Genomic DNA, 23,779 nt, shown 5'->3' with positions numbered 1-23,779 from the left:
GCTTGACCATATAATAGTTCTATTTGTAGTTTTATGAGGAACCTCCATACTGTTCTCCATCGTGGCTGTACTAGCTTACATTTCCACCAACACCAGTTCCCCTTTGTTGTGCAACCTCGCAGCATTTGTTAGTTTTTGTCCTTTTGATTATAGATACCCTAAATGGGAAGAGATTATATTTTATTGAGTTTTGATTTGTATTTCCTTATGATTACTGTTGTTGAGCATGCTGTCATATATTGTTGATTATTTGTATGTCTTCTTTTGCTAAATGTCTGTTCATATCATTCACCTATTTTGTTAAATATTTACAAAATGGATTTTTTGTTTGTTTACTGTTGAGATTTTTTTAGTTCGTTACATCTTCTGGATATTAATCCCATCAAATGAATAGTTTGCAAATATTTTCTCCCTTTCTGTAGGTTGTCTTTTCACTCTGTTGATTGTCTTTTGCTGTGCAGAAGCTTTTTATTTTTATATGATCCCATTTGTTTACTTTTGCTTTTGTTTCCCATGCTGTTGCAGTCTTTTTCATAAAATCTTCTCCAGACTCATGTCCTGAAGCATTTTTCCTGTTTTCCGTTGTTTTATTGATTTGATCCATTTTTAGTTTAGTGATGAGGCTCTAATTTCATACTCCTGCAAATAAATATCAACTTTTCCCAACACTATTAAAGAGGCTGCTTTTTCAGAGCATTTTTTTTTCATTAATCTTTATTTAGTAATTTTTTTCAGAACATTTTAAAATTAATCTTTATTTAGTAATTTTTGTATTCAAAACAGTTTCTCAAAATGAATGTAGACTTGTCAAGAATGAGACAGGATCATTATGCATTATCCTTTTTTCTCCTACATTTTCTAACTTGAGATCACTATTTTCCAATCAACTTATGGGAGGGGGACAGGTAGAGTGAAATTCAAATACATCTCAAAAATATGACTAAATCTACTGATAAAAACTATTTTTGAATATCTTATTACACAATTAAATTTCAAACTTTTTCCTGTTAAACCAGAAAAAATAAATATCATTGGGTATAATGTAGCTACAAAAACTCTGAATGTAGACTTCACTTTAAATTCTGAATACGTCTTATGGTCTGTGTGACTTTAGGTTTAACCATGGTAAATCACAGTGTCTTCTTCTATAAATTAAATATACTAAATACACTACACAGATGTAATAATAATATTATAAATCATGTGTGACATGCCAAGCACTATTGGAAACATTAGATAAATGTTAGTTAATCCTTCCCTCAAAATAAAAGGTTATCTTTTCTTTTACTTAGTGACCTCCTTTTTTAAAAAGAATAAACTACTATTTCTTGTAGTTTCTATAAGAGATGGTAGTTTCTCCAAGAAATTGTAGTTTATTCTTTTTTTTTTTTTAATTTTTTATTGGATTTTAGGTTTTGGGGTACATGAGCAGAGCATGCAAGACAGTTGCGTAGGAACACACATGGCAGTGTGCTTTTCTTTCCTTCTCCCCTTCACCCACATTTGGCATTTCTCCCCAGGCTATCCCTCCCCACCTCCCCCTCCCACTGGCCCTCCCCTTTTCCCCCCAATAGACCCCAGTGTTTAGTACTCCCCTTTCTGTGTCCATGTGTTCTCATTTTTCATCACCCGCCTATGAGTGAGAATATGCGGTGTTTCATTTTCTGTTCTTGTGTCAGTTTGCTGAGGATGACGTTCTCCAGATTAAAATGTGGCACATATACACCATGGAATATTATGCAGCAATCAGAAATGATGAGTTTGTGTCGTTTGTAGGGACATGGATGAATCTGGAGTTTATTCTTTTTAAAGAAAGAGAAGGCCGGGCGCGGTGGCTCAAGCCTGTAATCCCAGCACTTTGGGAGGCCGAGGCGTGTGGATCACGAGGTCAAAAGATGGAGACCATCCTGGTCAACATGGTGAAATCCCGTCTCTACTAAAAATACAAAAAAATTAGCTGGGCACGGTGGCGTGTGCCTGTAATCCCAGCTACTCAGGAGGCTGAGGTTAGGAGAATTGCCTGAACCCAGAAGGCGGAGGTTGCAGTGAGCCGAGATCGCACCATTGCACTCCAGCCTGGGTAACAAGAGCAAAACTCCGTCTCAAAAAAAAAATAAGAAAGAGAATACCTTGAACAAAGGATACGATGAAGCTTAAAACAGTTGACAGTTTGCTAAATTCATTGAAAAAAAAGTGTGACTGATTCTAAGGATTTTCCTGATCTACAAAAAAACTGTTTCTTTCAGGTGTCTGGGTAAGTGCTACCACTTTCATCAATAAAGAGCCATAAGAATTTAACAAAGTGCATAGAGAAATACTGATAAACAGAGAGACGAATTAATAAAATAACTTCCAGAAAATAAAAATAATTATAAACATGAAGAGCAAGCAGGTTCGAATTTTCATAAGTTTGCCTGAGTATTCCAATAAATTAAATAACTAGATGTCTTAATTTGAATATTATTTTGCTATGAAATTATATGCCTTACCATACTGTATCTATTATATATATATATATATATATATATATATATATAACTCCAAAGAGTTGGACAAAATCAGGTATCCTAGGCTTTATTAATTAATTAAGTGATTTTTTAAGAGTACACAGAACTGCAATTTTATTGTATTATAAAATGGTTAAGAATATACATTATTACATATTGCCAATTAAAATATTACTTTTTCAAATACAAAATTACTTTTCAGTTTTTACTGATTTAGTTTTTAAATAATCACCTACAAAGCAATTAATGTCATAAGTAAAACCACCATGTTCAGGGAACTTATTTTGAAAACTCGATTATTATTTTTAATCTCATTTGAAATTTTGCCTGTTCTGCTTTCAGCAAGATACACTTCTTATACAAATCCTATTCCCTATCCATTCTTAAATAATTTAACTATGGTAATTACATTTTCATGTTTCTATTTTCCTCTATTATCTTTTTGATGAAGAAAAAAATATTGTAAATAAGTCGTTTTCCATCTTGTTTCAGAATTCTGTGTGAATTCTAAATAGAAGGTTATCTTTACCAGAAAGTTCTTTTTAAGCTTGAAGAAGATGTCATGGTGGCTTTCTGAAAGTAATAATAACAGCACTAACAATAACAAAAACAATTAAGTTTTCTGATTCTAAAATCTGACCTCAAACTAGATGTACAAACTAGAACATTAAGAAATGTGTCATGTCATATGTTATAGTCAAATGAAGCAATGTGTCATGCTATGCGTTATAGTCCACCTATCTTATTCACCACCCTAGCTGAATTATCAGCTGCACTTTGGTCACTTTTTGAAAACCCAGATGCCCAGTATCTAATCTCAAAGAATCTGATTATATAAACCAGTTTTCTTTTCAAACCAACCTCCGAAGAAGATGTCAAGATATGGCAATGTTTGAAAATCACCAGCATATGCCTTCTACATCAATCATGCAATAATAGAATGAGAACTGTGAAGGCAAGATTATATACCCAAAGGTTGGTGATATTGACTGTTTAAAATTTACTATAGTAGTAAGATTGAAATAATATGTTTCACGACAATAAAAAATGAGAAATTGTACAAATATTTTTATTTGTTTAAACCTCATGTAACACAAAGCAATCGCCTAAGTTTTTAAGTGCTCTCTATAAATGTGCCAAAAATGTCCTAGTGTACCACAATGAAGAGACAGACTAGCAACATGATATTTTTTCTGTTTCCTAACTGGTTTATTACACAATGCTTATATATATTTCCACAAAAAATAAAACTCATATTTGCTTCTATATTTCCACAGCATTATAAAACAAGCATTACTAAGAATAAGGCAATTTGTTGCCAAAATTAAGAACATACAATGGGCCCAACTAATCAGCATGATGTAGTCAATTAGAAAGACTACCGTAAGTTTTATGAGTTACAAAAAAAAAGTTAGATCTGCCACCTACTACCAGCATGACTTTGGCAAGTTCCTGTTACTCTTGTCTGTTTAATCTCCTGAAAATTAGGATAATAATAGTATGCTACAAGATTGTTAGAGAGGTTAATGGTTTTGTACATAAATCAATTCACCTAGTGCCTAGCATATACAAGGAAATTAATAAATAGTAATAATTAGAATCATCATAATCTGACATCTTTCTATTTCTGAAAAAAAAATTCTCCAATGTTTTGTAACCTAAGTGACACATAAAACTTGATATATCATAATCTTCAACAATATGAAAAAAATAAAAATAAATTCCCATTATGTCAGCCAGAAAACAGCTCAACCTTAAATTCTTCACTAAAGTGAAACTTTTGCAAAAGTTCATTCCACTTCATGGATTTTCAACAATAACAACAACCTATACTTTTTGTGGGATTTTTTTCCCCAGAAGAAAAACAAACTAACAAAATTTTCATCACCTTCTAGAAAAATAAGCCCACTGTCTTATAACCATAGCCAAACTAACAATATATTGACAGGCCGAACCTAGCAATGACAGATAAAGTCACTGCCAGCCTATATTCAGTACTTCATTCAACCCATTTTGCTAATTTCAAACAATGATTCATGAGCCTCCTACGGGCTGAAACAATCCCATGCTCATCAGGAGTCACCACTTCAAATAATTATTTCAAAAAGAAAAAGATTTAATTATTACCATTGAATGATTAATCACAGAATGACATTCATTGCTTAGATTTAAAAAGGATGTTTCACTGTATTACTAGAAATTTCCTTTGAAACAACCATAATAGTAAAAAGATTAAAGTGCTTATTAATAGTCAAAATTTTCTTTATATGCTTCTACTGCAAATCATTTACCAAAGCAGATTATGTGCCTTTATAAGGTTTAAGAGCACAAGTATACTTCTTACATCTATTCAATGTGTTATTCTTTTACTTTTGAAGAATACTTTTGAAGCAATTAGGAAAAATTATTAAAATGTTTCCTAATTGCTTCAAATTGGTATAATACTTTATACCCTTTATAAAAGGTGCTCTTAAGTATTGATGAGTATATTTTAAATATCAGCTAGGTTTTATATATGATATGATACATAGAGAAACAAGGTTTTACTACAAGGGTCTACTGGATAGCTAAATTTGGTATTTCAATAAATACATTCACTTATTCAGAAAGTGATAGGACTATATTACATAACTAAAATTAGATGAATTGTATAGATGCACTCTGATTTTGGTTATTTGGGAAAACATACTTACACAGTTGTTTCCTAGATACATTCTAGGTTTCCATTTTGTCTCAAAAACTTATTTCTGTAGTTCTCTTTCTCTATTCCTTTCTCTAGTTCTAACAGATTCCTATACTTAGAAAGTATATATGAAATGTTTAATATAAAATATATTTTTGCTTATCCCTTATAATCTAAAATGTTTACATTCCTAGTATGCATAAAAATTTACATAATTTGACAGTATTCCATATCTACCCATTATCAAAATTAATATGTAGCAAACACAATAAACTGATACAGTGTTCACAAAAGGAAACAACATAAAAAGTCTTCAAAAAGGACATCCAAATCTAGCTTTCTGTATTCCCCCATATTTACCACTACTTCTGCTCAGTATTTCTGTTCTCTTGGCTCTGTTACTATAATACTCCTATGCTGAAATTAGAAAGAATTCCATTCACAGTCTATCACTGAATTTTCCTCTAAAATGACATATATACATACTATCAATTGATGTATTTGAGAATATCTGTATGGAAAATTTCTAATATTTCCTACTTTGTATAATCCTAACATATACATACCTATGTCATATGCCAGGAAATCGGCAGAAAAACATTTTGCACCGTTACTCAAGGAAGTGTCATTATGGGTATTTCCTCCAAAAATAAGCATAGCTCCATTGATAAGAACAGCTGAATGAAGATATCTGGCAAACCCACTTTCTTTCAAAATAGTCCTACAGAATAAAATTTAAAAATGTATTACAAAGGATAAAATGACCTCCCTGATTTTATATATATTATATAAAGGGAATACTTTGCATATAGAGTTTTTCCTGGAATTGTGAGGGGAAAACATGTTTTTAACAATTTATAAATGACTTCTAAACTTCAATATTTAAAAAAAATATTTTGAGGCTCATAGCATCTTAAAATGCTGTGAGGAGACACAATATCAAAAAGAATTTTAATACTCATAATAATTTATATTATAAATTATTTTTTCATTTACGAAGGTAGGAAAAAAGCCATCTTAAAACTTGAGGCCCGAAACATCGTTTTTAAATACCAAATAAGTAAAAAGTGAAATATAGGAGATTTACTCTAAACTGTATTTGGTTAAAACTTTATAATTCACATGGACCCCATAATAAACTTTTAAGTTTTTATTTATGTATAACATGCATAAAACTGCACATATCAGAAGCCTAAAACTCAATGATTTTTCGAACATGAACACAACTAAGTAATCAGTACTCAAATAAAAAACTGTAAGAATATTACCACTATTCTAATTCTAACAGCATAAGTTTTGCTGGTTTTGTTCCTTACCTAAATAAAGTCTATAGTTTGTACTCATTTATGAATAGGTACATTTTCTCAAGATATATATTTTTGAGATATATATTTTTTGTGTATCAAAAAGTACAATTACAGTGCTTTTATGAAACATTAGAATTAATATAAATGTTTTGAAGTATAATTCTGAGAGAAACTTTTATAACTATATGCTCACAATTATAACTTATTTGAATGAATGAATATGTAGTAAAGGTACATGACAATATAAAAAAATACTAAATAACTACTCTACATAAATCCCTGATACAAATAAACAATTAGAAATTAGAACTATTATATATATAAACATAGCTAATATGTATAGTATAGTTAGTATGATATATGCAGTATCTCCAAAAACATGTATTATAAAAGAATATGAAGCTTGGCCGGGCACGGTGGGTCACATCTGTAATCACAACACTTTGGAGGCCGAGGCGGGCATATCACAAGGTCAGGAGATTGAAATCATCCTGGTTAACACAGTGAAATCCCATCTCTACTAAAAATACAAAAATTTAGCCAGGCACGGTGGCATGCACCTGTAGTCCCATCTACTCAGGAGGCTGAGGTAGGAGAATCGCTTGAACCTGGGAGAAGGAGGTTGCAGTGAGCTGAGATCACACCACTATACTCCAGCCTGGGCAACAGAGTGAGACTCCATCTCAAAAAAAAAAAAAAAAGAAAGAAAGAAAAGAAAGGAATATGAAGCTCACTTCCAGAATGGTAACAAACACTCCCATTAGGAAAAGAACTATAATTGGTAAAAATTATAAAAAACAACCATCAAGATCTCATAAAATTTTACTAAGAGCAACACCAAATAAAGAAACATTTACTAAAAAGAACAGTAATAGTCTATGGCAATGGATACATTACTTAATCCAACCCCCCATCTCTGCCACATGCACACACACAGCCAGTTCAGCATGATAGAAATTCTACCTCAGGCAAGTAAAACCAAGACCATAAGGCTCCTTCATCCCTCAACTCCCACTCCAGGCCAGTAATATCTCACTAGGAGTGGCAGGATACCAGAACTTCTCATTCTCTCCAACTCTGGGTTACAGAAGTTCTGTTCTGGGAAAGATCATGAGAGGTCTGGGTGCTCTTCTACCCAGTTGCCATTCATAGGGTTAACTATACACCAAGTCCAGCAGGCTAAGAACACTGGACCCAAAAGTCCTCATCCCACCTCACTCGTAAGGCAGAGTATTCCATGCCAGAAAAGCCAAGCTGAGAAGACTCCAGAGGCTACTATCCCCATGTAGTGTTCTGTACATAAAGTAGTGGTGTCACTCTAAGAGGAACAGGCCACTAAGCCCACCCACCTACCACTCCAAAAAATGGCACAGAAGTTTTTCTCCAGGAGGAGAGGTAGGCTAAATAAAAAGCCCCAGCTAGGTGCAGTGGCTCACACCTGTAATCCCAGCACTCTGGGAGGCCAAGGCAGGCAAATCACAAGGTCAGGAGTTTGAGAACAGCTTGGCCAACATGGTGAAACCCACCTCTACTAAAAATACAAAAAAAGTAGCTGGGTGTAGGGGTAGATGCCTGTAATTCCAACTGCTAGGAAGGCTGAGGATGGAGAATAGCTTGAACCTGGGAGGCAGAGGTTGCAGTGGGCCAGGATTACACCACTGTACTCCAGCCTGGGCTACAGAGCAAGACTTTATCTCAAAAAACAAAAACAAAAAAATTGGGGAAAAAAAAACGAAGGCAACAGCAAGCAAAACAAAGAAAATAGTGATTAGAACAGAAAATAACAAAATAGAGAAGAGAAAATCAAAACTAAAACTTTTTCTTTGAAAAGATCAACAAAATTGGCAAACCCTTATCTAGATTGAAATATAAAAAAGAGAAAGAAAGCTCAAATTACTAAAATTTAAAAAGATGAAACATAACTACCAATATGAAGAGAAATAAAACAGATTTGTAATGCAATATTACAAACAACTACAAGCCTTTCTAAAAGGTATAAAATGAAAAAAGTTGTAGAAAGACACAAATTATCAGAATTGATACAAGAGAAATAGAAAATGTAATAAACCCATAAAATAAAGAGTTTGGGCTGGGTGCAGTGGCTCATGCCTGCATCTCAGCACTTTGGGAGGCTTAGAAAGGCAGATCAATTGATGCCACAAATTTAAGACTAGCCAGGTCAACATGGTGAAACCCTGTCTCTACTAAAAATAGAAAAATTATCTGGGTGTGGTGGCATGCTGTAATCCCAGCTACTTGGGAGGCTGAGACACAAAAACTACTTGAACCTGAGAGGCAGAGGTTGCAGTGACTCATGATTCCACCACTGCACTCTACTCTACTCTGGGTCACAGAGCAAGATACTAAAAAAAAAAAAGTTCAAATTTGGAATTTTTAAACTTTCCACAAATAAAAGTGAGAAACTTTCCACTTCCATAAAGAAATGGCTTCACTGATTAATTCTACCTAATATTTTTAAAAGAATAAAAATTTTTCACAAAATCTTCAGAAATATAAAATAGAAGAGGATACTTTTCAACTCATTCTAGGAAGCTGGTACTACTCTGATACCAAAATCAGACAAAGATATCACATATGAAATACAACAGACTAATATCTCGTATGAATATAAAACAAAAAATCCTTAACAAAACAGTGGCAAACTGGAGCCAGCAATATAAAAATATATATATATACCATAAGCAAGTGAAATTAACCACAGGAATGCATGGTTGGTTTGATATGTAAAAATCAGTGAATATATTAATATAATAAAGGACAAAAACAAAATGATCATCTCTATAGATGCAGAAAAAGGTTTTGAAAAAACCAAAACATTTTTATGATTAAAAACCCTCAATTTTATCAGGATAGAAGAAAAATCTCTCAGTTTGATAAAGGTTAAATGTTGCCCTATCCCAAAAGATACATCCACATTCTAATATCCAGAAAGAATGAATGTTACCTAGTTTCTTATGTGTCTTTCTAGATAAAATTAACTTAAGGATCTTAAATACATCTTCCTGAATTATTGACAGGTTTCCTCATAAAAGACACAGAAAAGAGGATGAAGTAATGTGACCATGAAGGCAGAGACTGGAGTGCTACAGCCACCAGAAAATAGGAGTTGCATGTAAAGAAATCTCCTCCAGCAAATCTGGAGAGGGCATGGCCCTGCTGACATTTTGATTTCAAATGTCTGGTCTCTGGACCTGTGAGAGAATACATTTCTGTTGTTTTAAGCCACTCAGTTTATGGTAATTTATTACGGCAGCCATAGAAAATCAAGACAACAACATCTATGAAAAAACTATAGCTTACATCATATTTTATGATGAAACGTTAAATGCTTTCCCCCTAAAATCAGGAAAAAGTCAAGAATGTCTGTTCTTACCACTTATATTCAACACTATACTTGAAGTTATAGCTAGGGAAACAAGCAAGAAAATGAATGAAAAGGCATCCAGGTTAAAGGGAAAAAAGTAAAACTATTGCTATTTGCAGATGACATGATGTTGAATATAGAAATTCCAATCAATCCCCTAAAAAATTATTAGAATTAATAAATGAGTTCTGCAAGTTTGGGGAGTAAAATAACAATATACAAAAATCAACTTTATTTTTATACCCTAGCAATAAAAAAATCCTGAGATTAGGCTAGGCACGATGGCTCAAATCTGTAATCCCAACACTTTAGGAGGCCAAGGTGGGTGGATCACTAGAGCCCAGGAGTTCAAGATCTGCCTGGGCAACATGGTGAAACCTCATCTCTACCAAAAATACGAAAATTAGCCAGCATGTGGCATGTACCTGTAGCCCCAGCTACTCAGGAGGCTGAAATGAGAGGATTGCTTGAGCCCAGGAGATTAAGGCTGAAGTGAGCCATGAACATGCCATTGCATTCCAGCCTGAATGACAGAGCAAGACCCTGTCTCAAGAAGAGGAGGAGGAGGAGGAGGAGGAGGAGGAGGAGGAGGAGGAGGAGGAGGAAGAGGAGGAGAAGGAGGAGGAGGAGGAGGAGGCAGCAGCAGCAGCAAAAAGAAAAAATCAAGAGATTAAAAAAGTTTAATGCAATGTAAAATAGTATCAAAATCAAATATGTATGAATAAATTTAACAAAATGAGTTCAATACTTATACTCTAGAAACTAGGAAATAATTGGAAAAAAATTATAATTAACAAAGGCCTAGATAAACAGAAGGATATCCTATGTTCATGTATTGGAAAACTTAGCATTATTAAGATGGCTATACTTCCCATTTTGGTCTATAGAATCATCTCACTTCCTGTCATAATCCTAGCTGGCTTTTTTTCCCCAAAATGAACAAACTTATCCTAAAATTTATGTTAAAATTCAAGGAATCAGAATAGCCAACTAAGCAGAGGAAAGAATATTCTTTCAACAAATAATGCTATGACAACTGGACATCAACATGCAAAAGAAAGAAGTTGGACCCCTTCCTCACACATACTCAAAAATAAACTCAAAATGGATCATAAGCCTAAATTTAACAGATACAAGAATAAAACTCTTAGAAGAAAATATAGAAGTAAAATTTCCTGGCTTGGATTAGGCAATGAATTCTTAAATGTGACACCAAAACCAAAAGTGAAAAAAAGCATAAGCATAAGTGACAACTGATCTAATAAATAAACTTGACTGTTGAAAATTAAAACTTTTAAAGTTCAAAGGACACCATCAAGAAAATGAAAAACAACACATAGAGTGGGAGAAAATATTTTCAAATCATATATCTGACAAGGGATTTGTACATAGAATATATAAAGAACTCTTACAACCTAATAATAAGCCACAAAACAATCTAATTAAATCATGAGCAAATGATCCATATAGACATCTCCAAAGGGGCTATATAAATGGCCAATAAACATATAATATATGCTCAATCTGATTAGCCATTAGAGAAATACAAATCAAAACTACACTGAGATACCACTTCACACCCACTGAAGTAGCTAAAGTCAAAATTAAGGGAAATAACAAGCACTGGCAAGAATCTATAGATATTTAAACCCTCATACACTGTTGGTGGAAATGTAAAATGATGTAATTGCTTTGGAAAAGAGTCTGGCAATTCTTCAAGAGTTTAAAGATAAAGTAATAATCTGAGCCAGAAAATCTACCCCTGACATATATCCCCAAAAATAAAAACATACTTCTGCTCTACAATTTGTACAGAAATGGTAATAGATGCATTTATTAACAATAGCTAAAAATGAAAAACAACCAAAATTTCCATGAATTTGAAATAAATAGATAAAATATGGTGTAGTCACACAATGTAATTTTTTTATAACAATGAGGAAACAAGCACTGATACCTGTTATGAAATGGATAAACATTGAAAATATATTTTCATTTATGATGAATAGAGACAATTTGACTTCCTCTCTTCCTGTTTGAATACACTTTATTTATTTCTCTTGCCTGATTGCTCTGGCTAGAACTTCCAATACTATATTGGAACAGGAGTTGTGAGAGGGGGCATCCTTGTCTTGTGCCAGATTTCAAAGGGAATGCTTCCAGTTTTTGCCCATTCAGGATGATATTGGTTGCAACTTTGTCATAAATAGCTTTTATTATTTTGTGATATGTACCATCGATGCCTAGTTTATCGAGGATCTTTAGCATAAAGGGCTGTTGAATTTTGTTAAAGGCCTTTTCTGCATCTATTGAGACAATCATGTGGTTTTTGTTTTTGGTTCTGTTTATGTGATGGATTACATTTATAGACTTGCATATGTTGAACCAGCCTTGCATCCCTGGGATGAAGCCTACTTGATCATGATGAATAAGCTTTTTGATTTGCTTTTGCATTCTGTTTGCCAGTATTTTATTAAGTTTTTTCATCAATGTTCATCACGAATATTGGCCTGAACTTTTCTTTTCTAGGAATACAACTAACAAAGGATGTAAAGGACCTCTTCAAGGAGAACTACAAACCACTGCTCAATGAAATAAGAGAGGACACAAACAGATGGCAAAACATCCCATGCTCATGGGTGGGAAGAATCCATATTGTGAAAATGGCCATACTGCCCAAAGCAATTTATAGATTCAATGCTATCCCCATCAAGCTACCAATGACCTTCTTCACAGAACTGGAAAAAACCACTTCAAACTTCATGTGGAACCAAAAGAGACCCCAAATAGCCTAAACAATCCTAAGCAAAAAGAACAAAGCTGGAGGCATCATGCTATCTGACTTCAAACTATACTACAAGGCCACAGTAATCAAAACAGCATGATACTGGTACCAAAACAGAAACATAGACCAACGCAACAGAACGGAGGCCTCAGAAGCAACACCACACATCTACGATCATCTGATCTTTGACAAACCTGACAAAAACAAGCAATAGAGAAAGGATTTCCTGTTTAATAAACAGTGTTGGGAAAACTGGCTAGCAATGGGCAGAAAGCAGAAACGGGACCCATTCCTGACACCTTACACTAAAATTAACTCTATATGGATTAAAGATCTAAACATAAGACCTAATGCCACAAAAACCCTAGAAGAAAACCTAGGCAAAACCATTCAGGACATATGCATAGGCAAGGACTTCATGGCTAAAACACCAAAAGCAATGGCAACAAAAGCCAAATTAGACAAATGGGATCTAATTAAACTCCAGAGGTTCTGTACAGCCAAGGAAACAATCATTAGAGTGAACTCGCAAACAACAGAATGGGAAAAAATTTTTTGCAATCAACCCATCTGACAAAAAGCTAATATCCAGAATCTACAAAAAACTAAAACAGATTTACAAGAAAAAAAACAAACAAGCCTATTCAAAAGTGGGCAGAGGATATGAACAGACACTTTACAAAAGAATACATCTATGAGGCCAACAAACTTATGAAAAAATGCTCATCATCACAGCTCATTAGAGAAATGCAAATCAAAGCCACTGATGTGAGATACCATCTCACATCAGTTAGAATGGAGATAATTTAAAAAATCTGGAGACAACAGATGCTGGAGAGGATGTGGAGAAATAGGAATACTTTTACACTGTTGGTGGGAGTGTAAATTAGTTCAACCATTGTGGAAGACAGTTTGGCAATTCCTCAAGGACCTAGAAATAGAAATACCATTTGACCCAGCAATTCCATTACTGAATATATACCCAAAGAATTATAAATCGTTCTATTATAAAGACACATGCACATGTATGTTCACTGTGGCACTGTTTACAATAACAAAAATCTGGAACCTACCAACCCAAATATCCATCATCAATAGACTGGATAAAGAAAACGTGGCACGAAAGAGGATTCAAGATGATGCAGTAAGAACAACTCAGAATCGCAGCTCTCAGTAAATGCTCAGAGGGTGAGTCAAAGCCACATTTCCAGACGGATATTTGTTGCCCACAGAACAGAGAAATTCCCAGGTGTAGCAAAGACACAGGACGCAAGCGCAGCCGTTTCAGCTGTTGAGGCCGCTTTGGCCGGCTCCACAACGAAGCAGCACTCCGCAACAATCCGCACAAAACACACAGGCACGGGTGCCCTGCTAAACTGGAAATCGGAGATTTGGGAGACCGGATTAGCATATCCATCTGATTAAATGGGACTTAGACAGTGAGCCAGACCAGGAGATTCCTGGGAAGTGACGTTTGAGCCTGCGCAGTGGCTAGCTGCACGGGAAATCACACAGATCCCAGTGCTCTAACAGTGGGCAACTGAAACACCTGGGAGAGAGCCATCCGTTCAACTTAAAAAAGAAAAAAAGAAAGGCACTCTAAGGCAGGCAGCCAGGCGAGCGGGCTCGATGGGTTTCACCCCCACACGGACAAACAAAACGGCAATTTGAAACGCTCCAGGTGGAGAGTTTCACTGCGGGCACAGCTGAACCCAAGACGGTGCAGCTTGGTGGGGGAGGGACATTTGACATTACTGAGGACATCCGCCCCTACTGAGGTACACTCCCATTGCTGACGCAGCCCGCCGTTGCCGAGGCAACCCGCCATAACAGAGAGACTCCGCTGCAGGGTGGAGCCAGTGGCAGCAGGGTGGAGCCTGCAGCGGAGTCCACAGCAACAGGGCGGACACCACATCAGCAGGGCAGAGCCTCGGCAGGCAAATAGTGACTAGACCACCTCCTAGCTGGGCAGGATAGTGCAATGGACACTCATAAAGAAAGCGCCAACCCCCCGAGACAGAGCATCTGAAGAAAAAAAGGGGTTTTAACAGTTCTGCAGCAGCAGACTTAAATGCACCTGCCTAATAGCCCTGAATGAACAACAGAACTCACAGCTCAGTACTTGAGCTCCTATAAAGTACAGACCATCTCCTCAAGCAGCTCCCTGACCCCTGTATATCCAGAGTCACCTCAAAAAGGACTGATCAGACTGACATTAGGCAGGCATCATTCTGGGACAAAGATAGCAGAAGAAGAAACTGGTAGCATCCCTCACTGTTCTGCAGCTGCTACAAGTGTACCCCAGACAAGCAGGGCCTGCAGTAGACCTCAGCAGTCGTACAGCAGAGGGGCTAGACTGGTAGAAGAAAAACCAAGTAACAGAAATACCTCATCATCAACAATCTGGGCATCCTCTCAGAGACCCAATCAAAAGTCAACAACTACTCAGATGACAGGTGGATAAATCCACAAAGATGGAAAGAAACCAGCACAAAAAAGAGGAAAACACCCAAAACCAGAACAGCTCGCCTCCTACAAAGAACCAAAACTCCTCACCAACAAGGGAACAAAGCTGGACGGAGAATGACTGTGATGAAATGACGGAATCAGACTTCAGAAGGTGGGTAATGAGAAACTTCTGTGAGCTAAAAGAACATGTTCTAAATCAATGCAAAGAAACTAAGAACCTTGAAAAAAGATTTCAAAAAAGATTTGAGGAAATGATAACAAGAATGAATAACTTAGAGAGGAATATGAATGAATTGAAAGAGCTGAAAAACACAACATGAGAACTTCATGAAGCATGCACAAGTTTCAACAGCCGAATTGACCAAGCAGAAGAAAGAATATCAGAAGTCGAAGATCAACTCAATGAAATAAAAAGAGAAACCAAGATTAGAGAAAAAAACACAAAAAGAAATAAACAAAGTCTCCGAGAAATGTGGGACTATGTGAAGAGACCTGATCTACGTTTGATAGGTGTACCAGAAGGGGATGAAGAGAACTAATTCAAGCTGGAAAATACTCTTCAGGATTTTATCCAGGAAAATTTCCCAACCTAGCAAGGCAGGCCAACAATCAAATCCAGGAAATACAGAGAACATCACAAAGATACTCCGCAAGAAGAGCAACCCCAAGGCACATAATCGTCAGATTCACCAGGGTTGAAATGAAGAAGAAAATGCTACAGTCAGCCAGACAAAGGTCAGGTCACCCAAAAAGGGAAGCCCATTAGACTCACAGCAGATCTCTCGGCAGAAACTCTACAAGCCAGAAGAGGGTGGGGGCCAATATTCAACATCCTTAAAGAAAAGAACTTTCAAACCAGAATTACATATCCAGCCAAACTGAGCTTCATAAGTGAAGGAAAAATAAAATCCTTTGTGAACAAGCAAGTACTCAGAGATTTTGTTACCACCAGGCCTGCTTTACAACAGCTCCTGAAAGAGACACTACACATAGAAAGGAACAACCAGTACCAGCCACTCCAAGAAATCACTAAATGCTAAAGAGCATCAACAAAATGAAGAATCTTCATCAACTAACAGGCAAAACAGACAGCTAGCATCAAAATGGCAGTATCAAATTGACAAATAACAATATTAACCCTAAATGTAAATGGGCTAAATGCACCAATCAAAAGACACAGACTGGAAAATTGGATAAAAAATCAAAATCCATCAGTGTGATGTATCCAGGAAACCCACCTCACATGCAAGGATACACAAAGGCTCAAAATAAAGGGATGGAGGAAGATTTACCAAGCAAATGGAGAGCAAAAAAAAAGCAGGAGTTGCAATTCTCATCTCTGATAAAATAGTCTTTAAAGCAACAAAGATGAAAAGAGACAAAAAAGGTCATTACATAATGGTAAAAGGATCAATACAACAAGAAGAGCTAGCGATCCTAAATATATATGGACCCAATACAGGAGCACCCAGATATATAAGGCAAGTTCTTAATGACTTAAAAAGAGACTTAGACTCCCACACAATAATAGTGGGAGACTTTAACACTCCACTGTCAATATTAGATAGATAAACTAGACAGAAAATTAACAAGGATATCCAGGACTTGAAATCAGACCTGGAACAAGCAAACCTGATAGACATTTACGGAATTCTCCACCCCAAATCCACAGAATATACATTCTTCTCAGCACCACATCACACCTACTCTAAAACTGACCACATAATTGGAAGTAAAGCACTCCTCAGCAAATGCAAAACAATGGAAATCATAACAAACAGTCTCTCAGACCATAGTGCAATCAAGGTAGAACTCAGAATTCAGAAACTAACCCAAAATCGCACATCTTCATGGAAACTGAACAACTGGCTCTTGAATGTTGACTGGATAAACAATGAAATGAAGGCAGAAATAAAAAAGTTCTTTAAAACCAACGAGAATGAAGACACAACACACCAGAATCTCTGGGACACATTTAAAGCAGTCTCTAGAGGAAAATATATAGCAATAAGTGCCCATATGACAAGAGTGGAGAAATCTAAAATTGACACCCTATCATCAAAATTGAAAGAGCTAGAGGAGCAAGATCAAAAAAATTCAAAATGTACCAGAAGACAAGAAATAACTAAGATCAGAGCGGAACTAAAGGAGATAGAGACACAAAAACCCCTTCAAAAAATCAATAAATCCAAGAGCTGGTTTTTTGAAAAGATCAACAAAATAGACCACTAGCCAGATTGATATAAAAGAAAAGAGAGAACAACAAAATAGATGCAATAAAAAATGATAAAGGGGAAATGACCACAGACTCCACAGAAATTCAAACCATCATCAGAGAATATTACAAACAACTCTATGCACATAAACTAGTAAAACTGGAAGAAATGGATAAATTCCTGGACACCTGTGTCCTCCCAAGCCTAAATCAGGAGGAAGCTGAAACTATGAATAGACCAATAACAAGGGCAGAAGTCGAGGCAGCAATTAAGAGCCTATCACACAAAAAAAGCCGAGGTCCAGACAGGTTCACAGCCGAATTCTACCAGATACACAAAGAGGAGCTGGTACCATTCCTTCTGAAACTATTCCAAATAATTCAAAAAGAGGGAATCCTTTTCAAATCATTTTATGAGACCAACATCATCCTGATACCAAAACCCGGCAGAGACCCAACAAGAAAAGTAAACTTCAGGCCAATATCCATGATGAACATAGATGCAAAAATCTTCAATAAAATACTGGCAAGCCGATTGCAACAGCACATCAAAAAACTTATCCATCATGATCAAGTAGGATTCATCCCGGGGATGCAAGGCTGGTTCAACATACACAAGTCTATAAACGTAATTCACCACATAAAAAGAACCAAAAACAAAAACCAAATGATTATCTCAATTGATGCAGAGAAGGCATTTGACAAAATACAACAGCCCTTTATGCTAAAAACCCTCAATAAACTCGGTATCGGTGGAATGTATCTCAAAGTAATAAAAGCTATTTATGACAAACCAACAGCCAATATCATACTGAATGGGCAAAAACTGGAAGCATTCCCTTTGAAATCCGGCACTAGACAAGGATGCCCTCTGTCACCACTCCTATTCAATATAGTACTGGAAGTTCTAGCCACAGCAATCAGGCAAGAAAAAGAAATAAAGGGTATTCAAATAGGAAAGGTGGAAGCCAAATTGTCACTATTTGCAGATGACATGATAGTATACCTAGAAAACCCCATCACCTCAGCCCAAAAATTCCTGAAACTGATAAGCAACTTCAGCAAAATCTCAAGATGTAAAATCAATGTGCAAAAATCACGAGCATTCCTATACACCAATAACAGGCTTAAGGAGTGCCAAATCAAGAATGAACTGCCATTCACAATTGCTACGAAAACAATAAAATACCTAGGAATACAACTCACAAGGAACCTTAAGGGACCTCTTCAAGGAAAACTACAAACCACTGCTCAATGAAATAAGAGAGGACACAAACAGATGGAGAAGCATTCCATCTTCATGGTTAGGAAGAATTAATATCGTGAAAATGGCTATACTGCCCAAAGTAATTTACAGAATCAACGTTATCCCCATCAAGCTACCATTGACTTTCTTCACAGAACTGGAAAAAACCACCATGAACTTCATATGGAACCAAAAGAGAGCCCACATAGCCAAGTAAATTCTAAGCAAAAAGAACACAGTGGGGGGCATCACACTACTGGATTTCAAACTATATTACAAGGCTACAGTAATCAAAACAGCATGGTACTGGTACCAAAACAGAGATATGGACCAATGGAACAAAACAGAGGCATCGGAGGCAACACAACATATCTACAACCATACAATCTTGGATAAACCTGACAAAAACAAGCAATGGGGAAAGGATTCCCTGTTTAATAAATAGTGTTGGGAAAACTGGCTAGCCATGTGCAGAAAGCAGAAACTGGACCCCTTCCTGACACTTTACACTAAAATTAACTCCAGATGGATTAAAGACTTAAACATAAGACCTGGCACCATAAAAACCCTAGAAGAAAATCTAGGCAAAACCATTCAGGACATAGAAGTAGGCAAGGACTTCATGAACAAAACACCAAAAGCATTGGCAACAAAAGCCAAAATAGATAAATGGGACCTAATCAAACTCCACAGCTTCTGCACGGCAAAAGAAACAGTCACTAGAGTGAATCGGCAACCAACAGCATGGGAAAAAATTTTTGCAGTCTACCCAACTGACAAAGGACTGATATCCAGAATTTACAAAGAACTCAAACAGATTTACAGGAAAAAAAAAAACAAACAAGCCCATTCAAAAATGGGCAAAGGATATCAACAGACACTTTACAAAAGAAGACATTAGGCCAACAAACATATGAAAAAATGCTCATCATCACTGGTCATCAGAGAGATGCAAATCAAAACCACATTGAGATACCATCTCACGCCAGTTAGAATGGCAATCATTAAAAAATCTGGAGACAACAGCTGCTGGAGAGGATGTGGAGAAATAGGAACACTTTTACACTGTTGGTGGGAGTGTAAACTACTTCAGCCATTGTGGAAGACGGTGTGGCGATTCCTCAAGGCCTTAGAAATAGAAATTCCAATTGGCCCAGCAATCCCCTTACTGGGTATATATTTAAAGGACTATAAATTGTTCTGTTATAAGGACACATGCACACGAATGTTCATTGCAGCACTGGTTACAATAGCAAAGACCTGGAACCATCCCAAATGCCCATCGATTATAGACTGGATTAGGAAAATGTGGCACATATACACCGTGCAATATTATGCAGCAATAAAAAATGAAGAGTTCATGTCGTTTGTAGGGACATGGATTAATCTGGAGAACATCATTCTCAGCAAACTGACACAAGAACAGAAAATGACATACCATCATTTTATTCTCACTCACAGGTGGGTGATGAAAAATAAGAACACATGGACACAGGGAAGGGAGTACCAAACACTGGGGTCTATTGGGGGGAAGAGGGGAGGGACAGCGGCGGGGGGCGGCTGGGTAGGGATAGCCTGGGGAGAAATGCCAAATGTGGGTGAAGGGGAGGAAGGCAGCAAAACACACTGCCATGTGTGTACCTATACAAATGTCTTGCATGTTCTGCAAGGTCCCAAAACCTAAAATGCAATAAAAAAATTTAAAGAAAAAGAAAATGTGGCACATATACACCATGGAATACTATGCAGCCATAAAAAAATGATGAGTTCATGTCCTTTATAGGGACATGGATGAATCTGGAAACCATCATTCTCAGCAAACTGACACAAGAATAGAAAACCAAATACCATATATTATCACTCATAGGTGGGTATTGAACAATTAGAACATGTGGACACAGGGATGGGAGCATCACACATTGTGGTCAATGCGGGGGAGTGTTAGATAGGGACAGTGGGAGGGATAATGAGGGGAGAAATACCACATATAGGTGATGGGGGGAGAAAGGGAGCAAACCACCTTGCCTATGCAACAACCCTGCATGATCTGCACATGTACCCCAGAACCTAAATTACAATTAAAAAAAAAAAAGATCCATCCTTAACCAGTTGGGTTAAAAACTAAATGTGTGGAAGGCAATATAGAAAACACTAAGGTAAGGAAGTATTATTTAAGCAAGACACAAAGCAAAACCCATAAAATATTAACAACTTCTGCTATATTAAAATTAATGTTTTGTTCATCAAACATCATACAAACAGTGGAAAGATGATCCACAATGTGTGTAAAATATAAAACTAACAAAATTAATATCAAAAAAGTATACACAAACAACTACAAAATGGGTGAATTTCAGAGTAACTGTTCAGCCAATAAACATGAAAAGATGTTCTATCTCATTAGTAATATTTTAATTTGGAAATGCAAATTAAAACCAAAATAGGACACCATTTTATACTAACCTTATTGGCAAAAAATATTTTAAAATGAAAAACATCAAATCTTAACAAGATTGTTGAGAAATGGCAACTCTAATTCACCATTGGTAGAAGTGCAAATCAGTAAGATGAGGTCAGAGTATAGTTGGGTAAGATAGAGTATGACCAAGCATTTATACTAGTAAGTAAATAGCTTAGACAAACTTGTCCTGAAACATTAGAAGCCTAAACAAGAACATTTATGCTACAATTGCTCATAATAACAAAAACTGAGGACAATTCAAATATGCATCCAGAGTAGGGCAGAAAATAGAAAAAGGATCTGTGTTCACACATTAAGGGTCATTCACATGGAACAATTTTGCCAAGGATCCTACTGCATTTTGCTAACTCATTTACTCTTTCTCCCTCTAAAATATTCATTTCATACTTCTCTTTTCAAACCTCAAGTTTCCACTATCTCCCATTCTTAACCTCAACTGATGATTCTACTTCCTGCTTCACTAAGAAAATAAAAAGAATCAAAATTTTCAAGAGTTTGCCCCACCTCAACTTATTTACTTGTATTTGTATTCATATAACCTGACTTCATATCTGTTCCTATGAATAAAGTGCCCATGCTCTTCCTAGGTAAGGTTTACCTCTCTCCTTGTTCACTAGATCCCATTGATACTTGTTTTCTTTTCTTTTCTTTTTTTCTGAGATGAAGTCTCATTCTTGTTACACCAGAATGCAGTTGCATAATATCAGCTCACTACAACCTCCGCCTCCCAGGTTCAAGTGATTCTCTTGCCTCAGCCTCCTGAGTAGTTGGGATTACAGGCACCCACCATCATACCAGGCTAATTTTTGCATTTTTTTTTTTTTAGTATAGATGGGGTTTCACCAACTTGGCCAGACTGGTCTTCAACTCCTGACCTCTCGTGATCCACCCGCCTCAGCATCCCAAAGTGCTGGAATTACAGGTGTGAGCCACCATACCCAGCCACTTGTTTTCTTAAAACTAGAAAATTATTCCCTTCCTTTTTTCCATCATTTTTTACATCTTCTTGATCTTTCCTGTCAAGCTACAGACATAATTATTTCTCCAAACTTAAAAAATATATATATTGTCCCACATCCCTTAGCACTTGTTACCCTGTTTCTATCCTTTCCTTATAACTCTTCAAAAAAGTTGCTAGTACTTTTCTGTAATTCCTCTTCTCCTATCTTTATTTGACACATGCTAAACAAGACTTCACTCCACCACCTCACTGAAACTTCTCTTATCAAGTTCAGCATAAAGCACCAGTTTGCCAGATTCCATAAACATTACTCAATCCTCATATTAGTTTGCCAATCAGCAGCTTCTGACAAATTCTCTCTCCTTTGAAATATGCTCTTAGCTTCTAGAACACCACATTCTCCTGGTTTTCCTTCTAATTCATTAACTGCTAATTCTCAGTCTCCTTTTCTCATTGCCTCTCCTCATCTTTTGACTGAGAAATTAGAGTTTCCAGATCCTGAAATTCCTATATCCAGCCGCCTATTTAACATATCTATAGGGTGTATAACACCTATCTCAAATTAAACATGTCCAAAACCAAGTTTCCATTCTTCCTGACACCAAACCTACGTATCCCACAAAATTTATCATCCCAACTAATGCCAACTCCATGCCTTCAGGTCTTCAAGCCAAATGCCTGCTTCATCTTTCACAGCTCTCTTTCTCTCTCACTAGCTCTCATCCACTCTATATCCAGTCCTCTAGTTTTTTCAATTCCTGTTGGTTCTACATTGAAAATATATCCAGAATCCAACCAGTTCTCCCTACCTTCACATTATGGTTCCAGATACCATCATCTCTTTCTTAGATCATTAATAAGGCCTCCTAAATGGTATTCCTGTTTCTGCTCTTGCATCATAATTACAACACCGCTCCTGTAAAAATCTAAGTCAGAGCATGTCATGTATCTGTTCAAAATTCTCAAAGTCTACCCATACCAAAGTAAAAGCTTTATAATGTTTTCTAAAGCCCTACATGATTGGGTTTCCGGTTATTTCTCTAAGGGAAGATAATTTCCATACTACTCCAAGACACTCAACTACACTAGCCCCTTTGCTGTTCCAAATGACAAGGATGTTCCCATCTCAAGGCTTTTGCACTAGCTAGACTGCCTGCTAGAACACTGTCCCCCAGATATTTGCATGGCTAGCTCCCTAACTGCCTTCAGGTTTTATTCAGCTGTCTTACCGAGGTCTTCTCTGGCCACTCTTTTTAAATGCAAGTCTGAAACTCCCTATCCTCCTTCCATGCTTTCTGTTTTCTTCATAGCACTTATTATCATTTAAAATCCATTTTACTTATTTCCATATTTATTGTCTCCCTCTCTCCATTAAAATATATCTCCAGAGCATAAAGCTTACTTTTTAAAGATCTCTGAAGAAAGCATACAATGATAAGCAATATATGCAAAATTAAAAAACAGAAAAACTAAACGAACGGTTTGCTTGCAAATACATACATGGAGGGTTAAAAAACATACAAAGAAAAGCAAGGAAATAACACAATATTAAGAATATGAAGGAAGATAATATCGTTCATAAAGAGACACATAAAAGCTTCTGAGTGTTGTAATGTCCTCTTTCTTAGCCCAGGTGGGCAGGGAATTTATTTTATTATGAATCTAAAACTATATATACATACTATTATACAGTCTTTTGTCTATATATAATATTTCTCAATTTATAAAAGAGAACTACT

General features: G+C 36.2%; 1 protein-coding gene across 13 annotated transcripts in view; it reads right to left on the bottom strand.

Annotated features, from left to right (window-relative positions):
• ATRNL1 (attractin like 1) overlaps nucleotides 1-23,779 on the bottom strand; it is an 839,028-nt gene that overhangs the window by 661,760 nt on the left and 153,489 nt on the right. For all 13 annotated transcript variants that reach the window (XR_013525132.1, XR_013525133.1, XR_013525131.1 and 10 more), the window contains exon 10: nucleotides 5,757-5,911. Coding sequence is in view for 10 of the 13 variants with exons in the window: in XM_035269198.3 (XP_035125089.1) it covers nucleotides 5,757-5,911 (155 nt within the window). In the remaining 3 variants the exon portion in view is untranslated. The remainder of the gene's footprint in view (nucleotides 1-5,756; nucleotides 5,912-23,779) is intronic.

The sequence above is a fragment of the Callithrix jacchus genome, chromosome 12, assembly GCF_049354715.1.
Source record: "Callithrix jacchus isolate 240 chromosome 12, calJac240_pri, whole genome shotgun sequence".
NCBI classification, from domain to species: domain Eukaryota; kingdom Metazoa; phylum Chordata; class Mammalia; order Primates; family Cebidae; genus Callithrix; species Callithrix jacchus.
This window is presented reverse-complemented; position numbering and strand designations above follow the sequence as displayed.